The 21,178-nt window shown below is 33.8% G+C and overlaps 2 protein-coding genes across 2 annotated transcripts; both read left to right on the top strand.

Moving 5' to 3' along the window:
* The first annotated feature begins 211 nt into the window (after positions 1 to 211).
* Positions 212 to 2,148, top strand: LOC127138095 (protein MAIN-LIKE 1). Its single transcript, XM_051064500.1, has 3 exons — positions 212 to 541; positions 631 to 1,286; positions 1,381 to 2,148. Exons 1-2 carry the CDS (start codon positions 491 to 493, stop codon positions 1,207 to 1,209), a joined length of 630 nt encoding a protein of 209 aa, XP_050920457.1. The 5' UTR covers positions 212 to 490; the 3' UTR covers positions 1,210 to 1,286; positions 1,381 to 2,148.
* An 11,305-nt stretch (positions 2,149 to 13,453) lies between these two features.
* On the top strand, positions 13,454 to 18,601 carry LOC127138081 (cellulose synthase A catalytic subunit 4 [UDP-forming]). Its single transcript, XM_051064488.1, has 12 exons — positions 13,454 to 13,691; positions 13,807 to 14,005; positions 14,346 to 14,464; positions 14,588 to 14,654; positions 14,858 to 15,008; positions 15,095 to 15,707; positions 15,984 to 16,121; positions 16,256 to 16,381; positions 16,472 to 16,684; positions 16,771 to 17,286; positions 17,384 to 17,734; positions 17,834 to 18,601. The coding sequence occupies exons 1-12, from the start codon at positions 13,623 to 13,625 to the stop codon at positions 18,413 to 18,415; spliced, it is 3,144 nt and encodes a 1,047-aa protein (XP_050920445.1). The 5' UTR covers positions 13,454 to 13,622; the 3' UTR covers positions 18,416 to 18,601.
* The last annotated feature ends 2,577 nt before the right edge of the window (positions 18,602 to 21,178 follow it).

The raw sequence follows: 21,178 nt of genomic DNA, 5'->3' as shown, positions 1-21,178 counted from the left end.
TTCTTTCTTTTGCAGTGAATACAGAGGCAGAGACGACACTATTACAGACATAGCTATTGATATAGCAGCAAACCAAGCTAAGGCTGCTGAGACTGAGTCTTCCCAGATACGGGATGAATAAATGGTTCCAACCGGTTCACATCGAAAACGATTGTATGAGCAGGGTCAGTTTCGTGCATCTCATAATACTCGACGCCGACATGTATGATCAGTTGAGCATCTCAGAGATGAGGTGGGAGTGTCAAATGATGTTGTTGCAGATGAGGTTGTTGCTAGGGAGGTTGTTGAGGAGGTTGCTAAGGAGGTTGTTGTTGATGTGGTTGTTGGTGAGGTGGTTGTTGATGAGGTGGTTGCTACGGTGGTCTGTCCAGTTGTTGTTGTTGCCGATCCAGTCTCATATGTTACCACTGACACAAATGTTACAACTCCTTCGACCAAGTCCTCTATACACATTGATAGAGGATTCCCCGGAGGACCCATTGATTGGTTGATGCTTACTGAGTATGCTTACCATGTGGCGTTACGACTATGGCAGAGAGAGGTATATGCCTTTATGTTTACCTTTAATTTGTTTATTATTGTGCCATGAAAGCTAATTGCTAATTTTTTTTTTAAATTTGGTTGTTACAGGATCATATCCCATTGAAGGTGACATCACACAGGTCAAAGTTGAAGGACTTCCCGAAGATTTCGATGCCTGATCAGGTCAGACGAATTGTATGGTATTTTGAGCTCCTTAATTGTACCCACTGCTCCCTCACCATGCTCAATGCTCTACTACTTACTACGTTTGTTGAGAGATGGCACAAGGAGACATCTTCATTTCATCTTCAGTTTGGGAAGATGACTATCAGTTTGGATGATGTCTCCTCGCTGTTTTATCTCCCTATCAGGGGAAGATTCTGGACGAATCATGTTCTTAACTCGTCGTTTATATGTATGACTGCTACACAAGATTTAGGAGTTTCTAAAGAGGCTGTGCAGAAGGGGTTTGCCTTCAATAGGGACACTCATCTTTATATGTCTTGGCTTCAAAATACGTACGTCGAGCTTGTTGCAGCTGGGAGTTATGAGGTTGTCGCTAGGATGTACATGCTACATCTAATAACATGTACTCTCTTTGCGGACAATTCAGGTGTTTATATTGATATGTGTGCATGTTCAGTAGCCTCGAGGTTACCAATTGGGCTTAGAGGTGTGTTATATTGACCATTCTGTATATTGCACTTGGAGTGGCGATAATATTTGAGATCAGACAACTTGCTGATTATTTGAGTTTGTTATAGGTATACTTGAAATTATTATTTATTGTTGATTTCTTATTTAATTGTTATGAATAACATTTCTTATTTAGTATTTGTTGTGGTGATATGGTATCAGTGTTGGATATATGAGCATTTCCCCATCATTTGTGACGAGTGCAACATTCCTCAGTGGGGTCCCCACGAACGAAGAGATGGAGCGCCAAACAATCACATCCTGGTGGTGTTGTTGAGTACAGAAGGAAGCTCGATGCACTGACTGTAGATGATGTCATCTGGATACTATACACTAATCATATAGTCCACCGTTAGTTCGACGAGTCTTCATTATATTTAGGTTATATGCGGTGGGAGACCATGATTGCTAGACACTTGCTTGAGAGGTGTCAGCGAAAATATGAATATGTTCAAAGTATCTCACGACCAGTTCCATATAGACCATCTGCGGGCATTGATTGGTAGTTTTAGAGTAACTTCATCAGCTCAGGTCGTGTCATTAGAGAACGAGCAGTTCTTGTTCAGCATCCCTCGTAGTGTGAGGATGGTTACTTAGAGTGGTACCTCACTGTATCACACCCTTTCATCATCCCACCTATCGAGCCTACAGATGATGTTGGACCTTCTGATGTTGGGGTACCTGTCGATGACGTGTCACCGTCGCCTCCTACAGCTGACGTCGATGACCAACAATGCCTCTAGGGGATTGTAGTTATTATGGATAACCACATGGGTTTGGTAAACCCAAATGGCGAGGTTTATACTAGATTATCTTGGACTGAACACATAGCCCGTGGGGCCTATTTAGATATTTTTTGCGTATTATATATTATTTGTATAATTTATATATTACTCAGATATCTTCCTCAAAAACATTTGTATTAGATAATATTTTTGATCTTCCATTCATGCAACATCAGCATAAACTAACATTTGATAATCGATTATATAACTTAAACATAACTTTAAAAAAATGGTGATAAATAAGAAAACCTAGACACTACTAGATGATTCTGGACGTTTCATCATCTTCATTATGTCGTAAACAGACCTTGAAATCTTAGCATCTAACTCGATCGCCCCCTTTGTTAATCTACGACGAAATGATCTCCACATATCTTTCACATCTTGACCAGTCTTCAACTCAATAAGGTTGTATTTCACTCTTCCGTCAGTATCAATCCAATCTTCACAAAACTCAATCTTTCTCTCCTTTCTGTTTTTAGCATAAGGAAACAATTCATTCAACTTGGACATCAGGAAGGCGAGAGATGTGATGTCATCCGGAAGCCAGAACTTTACGGAAGGTGAAGCTTCGTTGAAGTACACTTCTTTCTTAATCAAAAATTAAGGATGAGATGTTTTTTGAGATGTTTTTATCCAATAACAGGTGATCCCCCTGTTTATACAACTTTGCATTTACTTTGAACCACACAAAACGGTCGGTGCAATCATAGTCATCCAAAACTGTCGGTAAAATTCTGAGCGTTTAAAATTTCAAACAAATAACACTATTAGAAATTTCACTTTGATTGAAATTTCCGATATCAAGTGGTAAATTTCAAAAAAATTGGAATTAATTAGAACTTACCACCGAAGCTTTTAAATTTTCGGTATATCAGAAATTTACAATACACTACTGGGAATTTTGTTAGCACCAAAGACTTCATTTTTTCCTACTGAAAATTTTGCACGAAAATTTATTTCACTTTTCAGTCAGGGAATATTTTAGTATTTTGAAAGTTTGGGGTTGCCAAGTATAATTTGGGGGATGGCAAGTTAAAATCTCGAATCATTGGGGTTTATACCCAAATCCAACTAAGAATTGTCTCAAGAATTTTTAACTGGAAATTGCTTCTTTATCCCAAGTGAAGGAAATGCACCATATGGAAATCCGAAAAATAATAATTAAAAGATATAATGATAACTAACATAGCACCACAAGAATAATATATTTTATAGTGAACATAAAGTATGCACATTTATGAATGTATATATATATATATATATATATATATATATATATATATATATATATATATATATATATATATATATATATATATATATATATATATATATATATATATATATATATATATATATATATATATATATATGAGAATGCTATTTTTATGTGAACATAAGAATGAATCTGAACTATTATATTTAAATAAATGGATGAGAGAAGATATAATTTTGATAGTAAAAAATATAATGTTTTAATTTAAGTCATTTATTTTAATAATGGAGGAGAGAGAAAATTGACTGAGAATAAAAATGACACATAACCTTAGTCATTTATTTTAAATGGTTCAGATTCATTCTCATTTTCTCACATACCCAAGGGTATAGTTAATAGACCAAAAATGGTATTTTGCAAAACAAAATCCATGTGTATTTATAAAAATATAATAAAAAATTAAAAAAATGTCACGTTGCCTGCCATGTCGGCAAATTTGAAAACTCCATAAGTGACACGTCACAAAAGGGATAAAAGAAAGTTAATCTAAACATTACAAGGGGTAATGAATTTCTTTTACAGGACTAAACCGGAATTCACTCATATTGCAGGGGGATGAAGTATATTTAACGTTATTCTATATCATTCATAGATGATTATTCTAGATATGTATACATATTTATTATACATGAAAAGTCTCAATCATTGGATGTGTTCACATTTCATTTAAGGTTGAAGTTGAGAATCAACTCAACAAAATAATTAAGAATGTCAAATCTGACCGTGTGGTGAGTTTTACGACAGATATGATGGTTTAGGTGAACAACATCCGAGGCATTTTGGGAAATACCTAGAGGAATGTAGAATCGTCTCACAATACACCATGTCAGGGTCATCTAGCATGAACGATGTAGCTGAAAGACGAAATTAGACTTTTAAGGATATTGTAAGGAGTATGATTTGTCATTCTAGCTTTCCAGAGTTGTGGAACTTTATTTTATTGGTGATATGTTTTTAAACAAGGACATTAACTTTTGATATGACAACTAAAGTATTATAATAAGTCAAGTATGAATGATTAGACAAATAAAGATGTAAACCTATCTTTAGGGTTCGATAAACTTGACAATCCCATGATGGCAAACAACGAATACAACTAAAGCCTCATCTCAAGCCACTCAAGCATGTGTCAACATAAAGAGTAATATCTGACAAAGGCTTGAAGCAACATATGGTGATCTCCTAACTTAGTATTAGCAATCTCTTATTTTAGTAATCAGTGAATGTTTGTAACAATAAAAGGACTTTGTTGTAAAAGTATGAGGATAAAGTACACACACACACACATACACACACACACACGCACACAAAACCCTTTTCAAAATACTTTACCAAAATAAAATACTTCGAAAAATATCTAGAAGTTGTGTCAGATGAATTAAGAGCATCCAAAATAGCTACATGCAATTTTTTGACTTAGCTAATCGATTATGGAATTTGTCTAATCGATTAGAAATGTTCAAACTTAAATCCCAAGCTATCTTGAAGGCTCTTTGATTTTGTGCAACAACTAGAAATCTTAAACTTCATTTTTTTAGAACATACATACAATTATTTACATCTTCTAATTGATTAGACATAAGTGTTAATTGATTAGATTGTTATAAAATGCGTTTAATAAAAATTCCTTTTTGAGACAACCTCAGGCCTATAAATAGAGGTTCCATTTTTCGTTTTAAATCATCCAGAATTGTGTTTTGACACTTTCATCTCTCATTATCATTCTCTCTCTCTCTCTCTCTCTCTCTCACACACACACACACACACACACACAATCTCCCTCTCTCTCTAAACATTTTTTTAAACTTTCTCTCACTATATTTTTAGACTAAGTGCTTTTATGAGAAAAGTTCTTTTGGAGTGAGATTACTTTTATAATTTTTGAATGAGTAGAATTGTAAAATTCACCAAGGGAACATTTTGTGTATACCTTGTTTGAATACTGTCTAATTAGGGATTTGATTGGGTTAAAGCTAAACCTATACAAACTTATGTTATGGTTGGGGTATTTCAATCCTAGTTTAGGTTAGAGATCAATGCGTATAAAATATCATAGGTTCTTGGTCAACCCGATGTTAAAACCAAGATAGGTTCGAGATCATCCCAGTGTTAAAATCTCAGAGGTTTTTGGTTACCCGATTAAAACCAAGGTATTGAGATAAAATACTATGGAACTTGAAGACTAACTGCTCCAAGGTTCGTGTTTGTGAAAAGAAGACTAACAGTTTCAATCCACCGTTTGGGAAGGAAAATTCGCCCTTCACTTTCAAGCTCAATATAAAGAAAAGACAGAAATGCATACATCCATCGTCTTGTATATTATAATTGAAGATCAATCACCATTTCCTTGTATAAGGGGGTTCATGAGTCTTTCCTGCTAAAAAGTCTCAAAGTATTATTGGAAACTCTCAAGATCAATTATTGGGAGGAGTAGGTCCTTTTATTTTTTACTATGAGGAGAGACACTGAAGACTACAACTTATATTCTAAATAGAGTTTCAACAAAGGTAGCTTCCAAAACACCTTATAAACTTTGGACTGGGCAAAAGGCTAGTCTGAAACATTTTCACGTATGGGAATGTCCAACTGAGGCAAGGCCTTATAGACCAAATGAAAAGAAATTGGACTCCTAAGTAGTGAGCAACTACTTTATTGGTTTTTCTGAAAGATCTAGGGGCTACAAATTTTACAATCCCAAATTAAGCTCAATTTTTGAGACGGGAACAACCATATTCTTTGATGATATTGAGTTTGGGGGAAGAATAAGGTTAATCCATAACCGATTCATAAAGTTGCTTTTGATCAAGAAAGTATGGAACCTCCATAAGACATTGTTGAATTTCCTCTTACTCAAGATGATTTGGTAATTCATGAAGAAAAAAAATAAAAATCATCAAGAACAAGTGTTACAAGAATCAATACCTTTGTCGAGATCCCCTTGAGAAAGGAGAAATTATATTCCTAATGATTACATAGTCTTTCTCCAAGAACATGAAGAAAATAATGGTATGATGGAAGATGATCCAGTCAATCTCCTCCAAGCCATGCATGATTCCAACTCAGAAAAGTGGATTGAAGCAGTGAAGGAGGAGTATAAGTCCTTGCAAGACAATAAAGTTTGAGAACTTATTCTGTTACCAAAAGGTGTGAAACCCATTGGTTGCAAATGGATTTTTAAGACCAAGCAGGATTCTAACTGTAATATAGAGAGGTATAAGGCTCGTATTGCGGCTAAGGGTTATACTCAAAAGAAAGGGATTAACTTTAAAGAGGGTTTCTCTCCAGTTTAATCGAAAGAATCTTTTAGGACAATAATGGCTCTTGTTGGACATTATGATTTGGAACTCCATCAAATGGATGTCAAGACAACATCCTCAATGGCAAGATTGATGAAATGATTTATATGGTACAACCAAAAAACTTTGTGTCGGGAGACTCAAAGAATATGGGTTGCAAATTGACAAAATCCCTTTAGGGACTAAACCAAGCGTCTCGTTAGTGGTACCACAAGTTTCATGAAATAATTCTCGCATTTAGTTTTAAGGTGAATGATGTTGAAGATTATGTATATCAATAAATTCAGTGGAAGAAAGTACATGTTCGTGGTCTTGTATGTTGATGACATATTGCTTGCTGCAAATAATATAGGCATGATGCAAGAAACCAATAAATTTCTACCAAGAAAAATTGAAATGAAATATCTTGGTGACTCCTCCTTTGTATTAACAATTTAGATACATCGAGACCGATCTCGTGGTATTATAGGATTATCACAAACAGCTATACCGAAAAGGTACTTAAAAGGTTTGACATCCAGGAATGTAAACCAAAGTATACTCCAATTTCTAAGGGAGACAAATTTAGTCTTAGTTATTGCCCAAAAGGAAACTTAGAAATTCAAGAGATGCAAAAGATTCCATATACGTCAACTGTAAGGAGTATGATGAATGCCCAAGTTTGTGCGCGTCGGGATATTGCGTTCATAGTTGGGGTGTTAGGAAGATATTTGAGAAATCCAGGAATGAATCATTGTAATGCAGCCAAAAACGTTCTGAGGTATTTAAAGAGAAAAAATATATTATATGCTCACACATAGTATGTTAGACCAATTCAAGATTATTGGATACTCTGACTCGGATTTTGCTGGATGTCATAATAGTAAAAGATCCACTTCAGGCTATTTACATGTTGGATGATGGTGCAGTTTCTTGGTGTAATGCCAAGCAAACTCTTACGGCTTCATCCACTATTGAAACTCCATTTATAACATGGTATGAGGCATCCAAAGATGGGATTTGGTTGAGGGACCTTGTCACTGGGTTGTGAATTGTGAAAGGAATTGAAAGAACACTTAAGTTATACTATGACAATAAATCAATCGCTCTATATTCCAACAATAATAGGTAGGGTGTACCTGGGTTGGGTCAACCAACAAAACTCAGTCAAACCCACCCAAAAAAGTCCAAAAAAGTGGGTTGGATCGGATAATTGGGTGGATATGAGTTTAAAAACAAAAAAATCCATTAAAAAATCGGATTTCGGGTAAAAGCATACTCAACCCCAAAAAACTCAATGACTCATTAATCAAACATTTATTATTACAATTTTAATTATTTTGATTAGTATTAACTTACTTGTTGCAATTTTAGTCTCTTACCATTTACTATTTTAATGAACCGTGACTTTGACTAATTTTGAATATTTTTCTCTTTGGTTATTTTGATGTTAATACAATTTTATGTCATCCAACTTTAGTTTGTTGTTAGAATTTTATGATAATTTTTATTAATTGATGTTGTCATTTATTATTTTATGATGCTAAAAGATAGTAAAAGTAAGTTATCTAATTTTTTTAAGAAGATAAAGATGTTGAGTAATTTTTATGAAAAAACATGATGACTCGTCATTTAGTCATTTAATATTAATAAAATATAAAAATTATTTGGGCAATCTACTACCCATCCCAACTCAACTATAAAAATAGTGAGTTTGCTCAAACCCGCCCATTAGTATAATGGGTGGTTATTTAACCTCACCCAAACTGGATTGTCCTATATGGATTGGATATTGGATTTGACAAAACTCAGCCCAAACCGGCCTACGTACACCCTAATAATATAAGCTCGATCAAGTCAAAATATATTGACATCAAGTTCCTAGTTGTTAAGAAAAGAGTACAAAGTAGACAGATGTCCATATAACACTTAGGGACAAACTCCATGGCAACATATCCTCTTACAAAAGGTCTTCTACTCAAGGTCTTTCACGAGCTCACTACTTACATGGGTGTTTTATGATTAAAGGAATCTTTAGTTTAGTGAGAGTTAGTCATTTATAGATTGTGTGTTCTATGTTTGGTTTTATGTATGCATACTCTGGTTTTAAATATGTTCCTAGTTTATAAAGTTTGATATTCGGCTACGTAATACTTTTTACAATAAGGTTATTGAATGATCTCACTAAAGTAAAGTATGACTAGTTAAAAATTGACATATACAGATCAATTTCATGTGATTTTCATGCTATACATTTCATGATGAATCTATATCATTTAGTTATGTCACTATTAGTGATCATTGATGAGTTTAATTATGATAAATATAACAAAAATCACTTTAATTATGTATATTGGCATGACTAGTGGACGAGATAATTTGGATATGCTTAAAGAATATAATGATAAATTTTGAGCTCCTAAAGTCTAACACATGTGTAGAGTTACATATGTGACTAGTGGGAGATTGTTAGAATTTTTATTCATAAATGTAATATTACATGTGTTAGGGACATTATTTAATTAGCCAAAAGTATAGAGGTCTAATTAATATTAAGTCTGTGACTAAAAGTACAAATGTAATGAAAGGTAATGTCATTGTGTAGATACCATAAGTCAATATCTAATTTGATAAGAGGTCAAGTTATAATATTGAAAGCTAAGAAATAACCGTAAGGTTATTTATATGGGTTGTGATCCCCATTTGTAGAGCAATTGAAATACACAGTTTATCATAATTCTCTCTTCATCCCCACCATAATAAATTCAAGGATCCTAATGAACTCTACAAATCAGAAGATCACATACTCATGAACCTCAGGGAATCCCAATGACAAACACAAGTAAATTTTCGCTTTCATTCTTTGAATGAATTATGGTATGGGTTTAAGGGATGTGACCCGATGGCATATTTGACTCATACAGATTAGTTTAGAGTTTTGTTCTTGATTTTTATATTGATAGAAACATAAGGTTATGAACAAATCTAACATGTCAGTCACAATTCAGGAAGCACATTTCTAGAAATATTAAAAGGGAAAATTAATAAAACAACAACATGCGTGTTCTTTTTCCTCATGGTCAAAATCCTTTTTTCTCTCAAAACCCTTAAAACATTATCCCATTCTTAATCAAATTTCGCACACCAAAACTTCATTCTTGTGTTCATCGCATCAAAAGGAACAAAAGAAGTTAGAATTAAAGGTAAAGTTCATGTATTTCATCCCTTATTGCTCACATTAATCTGGGTTTTGAGCTTAAAAAAGTACATTGCGTCCGAAAATACATTTTTGAATTCTAGATGAATGGCCTACGAAAGTGTACTTCTGAATTAGTTTAGAGTTCAATCTAAATAGTTTTTTTAATTAATATTTTATGTTATTGTTTGCTTTAGATATGTTGCACCCAAATGTTATCCTCAAACCTACTGTTTCTAGGATGCCAAACAATTTGATGTCAAGGTAGATGTTGACAACCAAATTACAAATGGACAAGAGTATGATGTTCGTGATCATATAGTCCAATGGATCCGCAATGAGACATCCAAATTGGGGTTCAACATGTTTCCCATTGTACTCATCGTTGATTCAACTTATAAGACCAACAAGTACATACTTTCACCATTGAAAAATGTTGGTTTTACCTCTACCGAAAAGACTTATTTCAATTGAGTTTTTTATTTTTGGAAAGCAAAAAAGAAGACAATGTAACTTGGGTTTTAGAAGTGTGTCGGACAATGTTGAAGGACAAAGAAAACATGTCGAAGGTCATTGTCACCGATCACAATACCACATTGATGAATTCAAAGACATATGGTCTCACATGTGCTTGTCTAATTTTAAAGAAGGTGAAAATTGATATCCCAATATGGATGGATGAGGTTGGCACTCAATGGAAAAGACCTAGTTTTGATGATTATGGTGTTATGAAGGATGGTAAATCAAATATATCTATCTTGAACGAATGGCAAGTGATTCAATAGATATTTTTGAAGAGCGATGAACACATGAAACTCCACATCAAAGAGAAACTAAGGAAGATTCTCTATCCAGAAACCACCATTGTAATTGGTAAAAACAAATGGTGCTCCAAAGAAGGTCAAACCATCACCAAATGACAACTCAACAATGCAGTCTCCTTCTTATTTCATGTTGACACACTTTATCAGAATTCTCCAACTCTGAAATCTCAAAAAAAGTGTTTTCAAAGGTGAGAGCTCGCATTAGAAAACCATATGCTACACCATCTTTTCCAAAAATCTAATACATCGAATATATGTTGGTTTTTATGCTCAAGTATAGTGAACGGATTGTCAATGTTTTGGGTAACTGTAACTGCAGTTATCGAGCTAATTCTACTTTTCTCGGTAAAAGAGAGAAGTATCATACATTTGTCCACCAACAACTTATCAAATAGTTAAAGGCACATAAAGAATCATACACATAACTATACGGAAAAAAGAACATTTCAAAGCAATTCATGAATCTCTTATTCCTTTTATTAGCAATTCGATACCAGAGAAAAAATGGTTGCACTTCCCTAAAATGGGTTATCTTTTAGCAAATGCGTATAATAAGGTGTGTATTAATATGAAAATATACGGGTTCTCAGAAACATTTTTTCTACTACGGACTGCTCCACCTCAAAATCCAATGGACCGTATTTTGTGTATTTTTTCAAAATCACTGCATTTTTCAAGTTTATTTGAAATCAGGATGCCTTATGCGACTGACATCACCAGAGTCGACAAACCATTCAGCAAGGGAAGATGGAACCTGGTCGGATCATTTTTTGGATATGATGCAAGAATTCCCGAACGAGATTGAAAGAGAACCAAATAAACAAAAGTCAAAAGTGAATCCACCCATAAATATATGTTTAGACGATGACACATTCTTTTGATTCATTTTAATTTTTATTCAATAATGTATTTATGTGGTTAGACATGTTTTATATGTAATCTTGGATTAATATTAATGATGTCAAAAATATACATTTTCATATATTTCAATATACGTTTCAATTTCCTAAGATTTTCTCAGTTTTTGTTTTCTATAATAGGTTATGTTTCTGAAACAGGCTATGTGTGAACAGTGTGGGGTGAATCTGAAAATACATTTTTTGGACTCACCCTAATTTTACAAAAAAAATAAAATACTAATAGGGGTTTATTCGAAAATGCATTTCCGAACTCATCCTAATTTCACAAATCTCATTAAACGAAATAAGGTATATTCGAAGATACATACTCGAAATATCCCTAGAGACAAAATTGGGTTTGTAAGGTCCATGTTGATCTAAAACGTGTATAAAAATGAGTTTCTCATCTCATCTTATTAACAAAATTAAATCACACTAGAATGAACATATATTGGCATGTCGCGTTTGTCTACCTCAACGTCACGAAGACGTCACTTGAATTTAGGGTCATAGAGTATACCTCTCTTGTAGATCAGAAATCCATCATGGAGAATCTCTTACAAATTACAATACTTAGGCAATTGAAGAGTTATGAAGCTCGAGTGTCGTTCACTCTTGATTGACAACGAAAGAAAGATTCACTTCAATAAGTTTGAGCTGAAGATGGATGAAGATTTAAGGATTACGTGGAGTACATTTCACTGTTACGAAACAAAAGGTCCAATCGAGGTGTATGCGAAGATTGCGAGATTGATAGAAAATATTTTTAAAATGTTGAAGTGTACTATTTGATGATGAAATATATTGTTCGATTTAGGTTAACGATTATCTATGTAATATTTGATTTTTTTTATGCATGACATAACAATTATTGATCTTAATTTATCTCTATTTTTTCAACTATTTCGTTTATGCATTTGATACTAGTTCAGTAAATTTCGGAAATACACTTCCGTAAGTTATACAAAGATGCATTTTCAAACTAAATTTTATCATAAAATTGAGATCTTGACTCAATAGCAAATGGATTGTGTGAATGGAGTGCGTCTGAGAATATATTTTTGAATTCAAAGTTAATTTTAATTTTTCACTGGGTGGATGAGCAATTCTTAAGGTAGGAGAAGCATCTCCTTTTAAGTTGCAAATTCAATCTTTAAAAATTGAAGAAGACGAGTTGTGGTTCCACCCTTCCTCTTTTGACAATTTGACCAAAATATTTTTTAAAATGAAAAAGCAAAATTGTAAAAGTAAAAGTAAATATTTTGGACTTTCCAAACAATATTGTAATATTTTGGATTTTTTTTGTTAAATTGTCTAAATATTTAGAAGTATTTTTATGTTGTTGCGTTTTATATGTTTTTATTAGGTACAAATACATATATTTTAGGTATTTCTATTGGATTTTTGAAATAATCAGAACTAAAGACTATGTTTTACTACAATTTTTCAACATATCTCACTATAAATTAGTATGATTATATCGATTTTTTTTTAAAAAATTCTGATATAAATACTATGATTTATATCGTTTTTTTTAATATTTGATAAAAATACATACTTACAATGTTCGATTGTGAAACCTTGGATTTGTTCCATTGTGAAACTTTGGATTTTAGATCTTATATTGGATTATTAAACTATAATATTTTCCCCTTAAATTGAGAGCTAAGAAATGTTAGATGTGACATTATAACTCCTTTATATCCAATGTGTATCATGAACTACTATTAAGAGCTAGAAAGAAAGAAAAAAAACTCCTCCATAGAAGGTCTTTATTTTTTCTACTTATTATCATGATCTGAAAATTAAAGGCTAGAACGTGACATTATAACCAGCATAATTATGTAAAATATAAAACAAACAACACGTATCTTATTGATCATGCCATGTAAGAAGAACTAGAAAAAGACACCACCTTTAAATCCAAGCAATGTTATTAAATAAAGAAAAGGCTTCCACAACAAACAATATAACGTTTCTTAGACTCAAACCTATGATGCTATGACCCTCCAACTCACAGTTTGGTACAGATGAATTGCCTCTACCATGATCTTGATGTTTTACTCTCAACCTTTCATTTCTTATATAACTCTATTTTTGTACACTCTTCTTTCTATCTTCTTTGTTACCAACTTTGGCTTTTGCCATGGCTTCAAACACCATGGCTGGTTTGATCACTGGCTCGACTTCTCATTTCTCACATGACTCTGATGAGGTATTCTCTTCCAAATTGCATGTTTTTTTACTTTTCATTATATATGTTGATATGTTTCATAGTACTATGACAAATATTGTTCTTACACTTGCATGTGTTTTTGTTGTTTTTGCAGCATAAGCCTCCTACTGCTAAATCTTCGTCGAAAATATGTCGTGTTTGTGGTGATGAGATTGGATATAAGGAAACTGGAGAGCTTTTTGTTGCTTGTCATGTTTGTGGATTTCCTGTTTGTAAACCTTGTTATGAGTATGAGAGGAGTGAAGGGAATCAATGTTGTCCTCAATGCAACACTCGCTATAAGCGCCATAAAGGTTAGTTACCTTCAATCAGATCTCAGTGTTTAGATATATGTCATATAATGTTGTTTTGTAAAATACATATTCAAATATTGAGTAGTAAAATGTGATTGGATGTTATGATCATAGCTATCTAAAAATTTTTAAGTTTTTGGAGGTGTTGTATAGGTTAGTTACGATTTAACATGACATAACAGTTAGAAATTGTATTTAACCATGGTTGTTTGTTACAAATATTCTAAGAGGTCCTATTTAGGTACGGTTTAAAAATGACAATTTTTTTACTCTGAACGGTAGTCTACTTTACATGTCCTCAAAGATGGCACTGGTTATGATGATGATGACTTCCTTGCAGGTTGTTCGAGAGTGGTTGGAGATGAAGATGAGAACCTTGATGGAGATGATTTTGAAGATGAGTTTCCAATCAAGAAGCCTCACAATGATCTAGACCAGAACCGCGGTGTCAATCATGTGGTAATTTCTTTGAATGATATGAAAGCAGATTCATGAATATGAAATTAACTTGAAAGAATTAACAGAAATGAATCAGACAATTAGTATTGATTGAAACAATGTACATGCTGCGATTGTTTTCAGGAAAATTTGGACTACAATCAACCGAAATTGAATCCTAATGGTCAGGCTTTTTCTTATGCTGGAAGTGGTAAGAATATTGTTAAATTTTGAAAAGAGAATTGTGTATACAAATTACTAATTTTCTTTTATTGTATATGTCAATGTCCGAAAATGATACTGGTGATCACGTTTAATTTATTTATTTTTTAAATTATTTCTAGTGTCTGTTTCGTGTTTCTGGTGTTTGTGCTTCCTAGGTTATTTCACATACTCCACTCTATTGTTATGCAGTTGCTGGCAAGGATTTTGAAGGGGAGAAGGAATCCCTCAGCAATGCAGAATGGCAAGAGAGAGTAGAAAAATGGAAAGTAAGGCAAGAAAAGAGAGGTCTACTAAACAAAGAGGATGGCAAAGAAGACCAAGTTGAAGAAGATGAGTATCTGTAAGTCATCACTTCTACTCGAAAAGAAATCAAGCATTTCAACTTGTAAAAGATTGTTCTCTAAATTTTGTTTGTTTTTGTGACAGTATGACTGAAGCAAGACAACCATTATGGCGCAAAGTTCCAATAGCATCAAGCTTAATCAATCCATACCGTATCGTAATTGTGATGAGACTAGTAATTCTAGCATTCTTCTTCCGTTTCCGAATCTTAACACCGGCATACGATGCATATCCTTTATGGCTCATATCAGTCATATGTGAAATATGGTTTGCACTTTCGTGGATACTTGATCAGTTTCCGAAATGGTTACCAATCACGCGCGAAACTTACTTAGACCGTTTATCTATAAGATTCGAACGTGAAGGTGAACCGAACCAACTTTCGCCTGTCGATGTTTTTGTTAGTTCTGTTGATCCTTTGAAAGAACCGCCTATTATAACAGCAAACACTGTTCTGTCAATTCTTTCTGTTGACTACCCTGTTGAGAAAGTCACAGCTTATGTCTCAGATGATGGTGCTTCTATGCTTTTATTCGATTGTTTGGCCGAAACTTCCGAGTTTGCTAGAAGGTGGGTTCCTTTTTGTAAAAAGTATAGTATTGAACCAAGGGCGCCAGAGTACTATTTTTCGGAGAAAATTGATTACTTGAAGGATAAGGTTCAGCCTACTTTTGTCAAGGAAAGAAGGTCTATGAAGGTGAGCTATAAAGATATGATTTGTTAAGTGTTCATAGCATAAGCGCTTATCATATAAGTGCTTATATATAGCTTGTTTCTATAACATAAGATTAAAGAAAATCAAATTGTTTACATATAAGCTATCTTGGAGAACTTACGAAACTGGGCTGAAAACGTTTTATGAACATGTCATAATGTAGCTCTTTTCATAAGCTCTTCCAAACATGTCATAAGCTGTTTACATAAGAATCTATGAGAGGCTTAGAATAATTCTTTTGTGTTTGACACATGACAGAGAGAATATGAAGAATTTAAAGTGAAAATTAATGCTTTAGTGGCAAAGGCTTTGAAGAAACCAGAAGAGGGTTGGGTTATGCAGGATGGAACTCCATGGCCTGGGAACAACACCCGCGATCATCCAGGAATGATTCAGGTTTGCCACTTTTCATCATCTTAATGCTAAGGTGTCAGTTCGGTAGTAAGAGTTTGATTTTATAACCTTTATGGGACGAAATTCAAATTCCATCGAAGATAGTTGTGACATAGTCCTGAACTTGCCTTTTGCAGGTTTACTTGGGAAGTGGTGGTGCACTAGACGTGGAAGGCAAGGAACTGCCGAAACTCGTGTATATTTCGCGTGAAAAACGTCCCGGTTATCCACATCATAAGAAAGCCGGTGCCATGAATGCTTTGGTAAGCTGAAATACTTTATTTTGTTTTGTTTAGTTCCTGCAGAACTTAGATTTCAGAAACCTGATCATGACTTTTGTTTATCCTCAAAAGGTTCGAGTTTCTGCTGTGCTTACAAATGCACCATTCATGTTGAATCTTGATTGTGATCACTACATCAACAATAGCAAGGCTCTTAGAGAAGCCATGTGCTTCCTAATGGATCCTCAGCTAGGGAAGAAACTCTGCTATGTCCAATTTCCTCAAAGATTCGACGGTATTGATCGACACGATCGATATGCTAATCGCAACACTGTGTTCTTTGATGTAAGTACCATTCTCCTTAACTTAACTCAAAAAATTTATGTAAATGCATTTTAAAAAATGACCCTTAAATGTTATTTTTATCACAGATCAATATGAAAGGGCTTGATGGAATCCAAGGTCCAGTTTACGTCGGTACGGGAACCGTGTTCAACAGACAAGCATTGTATGGATATGAACCACCAGTTTCTGAGAAAAGGCCAAAAATGACATGTGATTGTTGGCCTAAATGGTGTTGCTTTTGTTGCGGTGCAAGGAAAACCAAATCGAAAAAGAAGTCCGGAACAAATGGAAGAGGTCTCTTCAGTAGAATGTACAAGAAGAAGAAAATGGGGGGAAAAGATTATGTTAGAAAAGATTCTAGTTCCATGTTTGATCTTGAAGAGATTGAAGAAGGACTTGAAGGGTATGAGGAGCTAGAGAAATCATCACTCATGTCACAGAAAAGTTTCGAGAAGCGATTTGGACAGTCCCCGGTTTTCATTGCTTCAACTTTGATGGAAAATGGAGGACTTCCTGAAGGCACAAACACACAATCATTGGTTAAGGAAGCCATTCATAACATAAGCTGTGGCTATGAAGAGAAGACTGAATGGGGAAAAGAGGTAAAATTACTTGCGCTTTGTTTGCGTTTTTCGTATATTTTGAACCAGGATTGTTATTCTATGAGTCATTTTGAGAACATTTTTGTTTCATTTACAGATTGGATGGATTTATGGCTCCGTCACAGAAGATATATTGACTGGATTTAAGATGCATTGTCGAGGATGGAAATCGGTATATTGTATGCCAAAGAGACCTGCTTTCAAGGGATCTGCACCAATCAATCTGTCAGATAGGTTGCATCAAGTTCTGCGATGGGCTCTAGGTTCTGTCGAGATCTTCATGAGTCGCCATTGTCCACTTTGGTATGGTTACGGAGGAAAATTGAAGTATCTAGAGAGGCTCGCGTATACGAACACCATTGTTTATCCTTTCACTTCAATCCCTTTGATTGCATACTGCACAATTCCAGCCGTGTGCCTCCTCACCGGAAAGTTCATCATTCCAACTGTAAGTAAACAGTTACAAACTTTTGTGATCATACCGCGCTTTGTTTGTGTATGCGCTTAAAATATGTATTTATATAAGGTGTTTTTTTTTGTTGTGTAGCTGACCAACCTTGCTAGTGTTTGGTTCATGGCATTGTTTATCTCCATCATTTTAACGGGAGTACTCGAGCTTCGATGGAGTGGAGTTACCATCGAAGACTGGTGGAGAAACGAGCAATTCTGGGTGATTGGAGGTGTATCAGCGCATCTTTTCGCTGTGTTTCAAGGTCTGCTCAAGGTTCTTGCAGGAGTAGACACAAACTTTACTGTCACGGCAAAAGCAGCAGATGATGCTGAATTCGGAGAGTTATATCTCTTCAAATGGACTACACTTCTCATTCCACCAACCACTCTTATAATCTTGAACATTGTCGGAGTTGTGGCCGGTGTCTCTGATGCAATTAACAATGGTTATGGTTCTTGGGGACCTTTATTTGGGAAACTGTTCTTTGCATTTTGGGTCATTGTTCATTTATATCCTTTCCTTAAAGGTCTCATGGGAAAACAAAACAGGACTCCTACAATTGTGGTGCTTTGGTCAATCCTTTTGGCATCAATTTTCTCATTGATTTGGGTTAGGATTGATCCTTTCTTGCCTAAGCAAAATGGTCCTATACTCAAACAATGTGGTGTAGAATGCTGAGAGGCATGTGGATGTGTTGTTTTGAGTTTATTTTGTGCATGTTTTCATTTTCTCATTTGCTATATTGAATCTTTTGTATTTCAAAGAAAGGTTACCTTGTCTTTGTATATAGGATAAAGGATACATTTGAGTCTTGTATTGTAACTCTTGTCAATTTTTGGGAAAACATATTCAGAGTTTTGGCTATTGTTGATTGTTGTTTATCTAATGGAATTTGTTCTTGAGAAAAAAAAGGTTCAATTTTGACTTACTATAAAAGAATGTTCTTTTAATATAAAAAGAAAAAGAAGCCCGTAAACTCGAATAGTGATTATTATCACATCGTCTTCAAATTTAAATAAAAGAAAAAAAATTGACACTTTAAAATTTTATTAACTTCGCATACAACTTAAATGATAATTATGATTATGGTAGACAAGTGTAATGATTTGATTTTTTTTTACGTCTTATTTCTTCAACCTATCATCTTTAAAGTGATTTTTTTTATTAATGTTAAGTTTAGGTTTTAATAATTTGTAGTTAGTACTAATAAAAATATTAGGTCTTCAAATATATACTAATTTCAAAACTCACATCGCATTGAACTCAAATAATCTATGTTAATTTGATTTATTCGTGCACAAGAGTATAATGTTAGAAAAAATCAATTTAAATCAAATGGGTCAATACTAGAATCATGAACGAATTATTATTTTTTTATAGTATTTTAAACACTCTTAAATTGTCTTAGAGTTTGTACGCAGGAATATCCAGAATAATTTATTATATGTTCGAGTTTACATAAGACCGGTCAAAACTCAAATGTAGAGAAGATGAAATCTGAAATTTTGTGTAAAGATTATAGGCTTTTCTAATGTGTGTTTTAGAATCTGAAATGCTTATTTTATAGGCTAAAGTGGTATTGTTTCACAAGATTGCGACCCTTGATAAAACACACTTTCAACAATATATTTTGCTAAATGTTGCATTATTGTGCCTGCAACAACATTTTTCAAACTACATTGTTTCGCTTACAACAACAGTATTAAAAAGTTATATTATTTCGCATTCTGCAACGCTTCACGAAATATTGCCTTTTTCTGAATTCAAAATACTAATTGTCTACTACAATACTTCACGAAGTGTTGCCTATTTTCAAAATCAAAATACAAACTTCACATGCATATTTTCTTGTCATTTTGAAACACACCCATGGTGATTAATTATTATTAATTACAACAATCCTCACTTGTTCTAATAATGACAAAATTAATTTAAGCAAAAAGAGAAACAAAGAATGTTAATACAATTAAGTATCTTTCGATTTGAACTTAACCTTAGTAAGGACAACACAAAGTTTAATCGGAATGTTAGGTAGCAATGATTTGAATCGTTATCCCTTGTGATTAAATCGGTGTTAGCTTTTACACACACTCTATAATAGTTCTTCGCCTACATCTCTTGCCTATCACTGTTTATTGCCATGTATTTTTCTTGTTTCATGAATTTTTCGTGAGAGAATCTCCAATTCTCACTTTGAGACGACACTGTCTCTAAATTCACATAGGTGAAGTTCATATTGTATCTATTTTTTTGAGATACGTATTCTCGAGATTGAACTTCATTAAGAGTTTGAAAAACTCAACCCTCAATATGCAATAGTCAACATTATTAAATAATGTCGCACAAACATCTAAATCAAGGGTTTGTTGTTACCCATTGAATCTTAGGTTAAGATTTTCTTAACTTCAGATTGGGTTGCTAACATTTTTCTTATTCAAGGAGTTTCAACCAATATCTCTCGAAGTAGTCTTTACTAAATTTGTGGCCAGTGATTTACTAAATCCCGGTGATGAAAATTAAATTCCTATTTAAAATTTATTATTCTTTGTCATTTATTTTTCATTATTGAACCTCACAATTGGTGATATACCTTATCCATCGATGTCAACATCGTATGCAATATCCAACTCATATATGAAATAGTGGTCATCTATGACGTGAAAATTTATCAAGTTCTAGTATGGTTTAATTAGATTTGTCTTGAAAAAGCTTCTTATCATCCTTAATACACTTCTTAGTCTTATTTTATGGATATATTATTAAACCATTGGCCACAGATTTAGTATATGTGGCCAATAATCTTTACTGAATTAATTTCCAGGAAACAAGTCAAAGATAATTATTGAAATCATATACTCTGATATGTGTGGTCTTATCTAGGTGGATTCGATTGGAGGTAACATATATTTTGTCACATTCATAGACGATTTTAGTCGAAAACTATGGACTTACCTGATCAAGAAGAAAAGTGAAGTGATTGAGGTATTTGTCAAGTTTAAATTTATGGTCGAAAGACAAAATGGTCGAAAGTTCAAGATTCTGAGGACTGATGATGCTGGAGAATATGTGTCGAAAGACTTCGACACATTATGTGAGAAAGAAGGGATTGTGCATGAGGTGGTGCCACCCTAGACTCCATAACAAAATGGAACTGTTGAAAGGAAGAATATAACCATCATGAACATGGTAAGAAGTACGTTGAAAAGCAAGCATCTACCTAAAGAATTATGAGGAGAAGTTGTGTCAACTACAACTGAAGGAGAATTGCGATCCAAACCGCAGCAAAAATTTAAAAAAAAAAATTCTCCTTTAGTGATCCTTATGAATGGGCGTGATCAGTGATAGAATCGCTACCTCTTATGGAGATTGAAACCTTTGATGCAAATCTAAGGAGTGGTCACGAACGTTGAATAGTAACAACGCCTCTACTCAGTCCACACG

Source organism: Lathyrus oleraceus, chromosome 1, assembly GCF_024323335.1.
Source record: "Lathyrus oleraceus cultivar Zhongwan6 chromosome 1, CAAS_Psat_ZW6_1.0, whole genome shotgun sequence".
Classification (NCBI taxonomy): Eukaryota; Viridiplantae; Streptophyta; class Magnoliopsida; order Fabales; family Fabaceae; genus Lathyrus; species Lathyrus oleraceus.
Note: the sequence above shows the minus strand (reverse complement) of the source record. Positions and strands in the feature narration are given on the sequence as shown.

Coding starts and splice junctions, on each gene's coding strand:
- LOC127138095 (XM_051064500.1), top strand. CDS start 491: ATGCTTACTGAGTATGCTTACCATGTGGCGTTACGACTATGGCAGAGA. Junction 542..630: donor TACGACTATGGCAGAGAGAG/GTATATGCCTTT, acceptor TGGTTGTTACAG/GATCATATCCCATTGAAGGT.
- LOC127138081 (XM_051064488.1), top strand. CDS start 13,623: ATGGCTTCAAACACCATGGCTGGTTTGATCACTGGCTCGACTTCTCAT. Junction 15,708..15,983: donor AGGAAAGAAGGTCTATGAAG/GTGAGCTATAAA, acceptor GACACATGACAG/AGAGAATATGAAGAATTTAA. Junction 16,382..16,471: donor CCGGTGCCATGAATGCTTTG/GTAAGCTGAAAT, acceptor TATCCTCAAAAG/GTTCGAGTTTCTGCTGTGCT.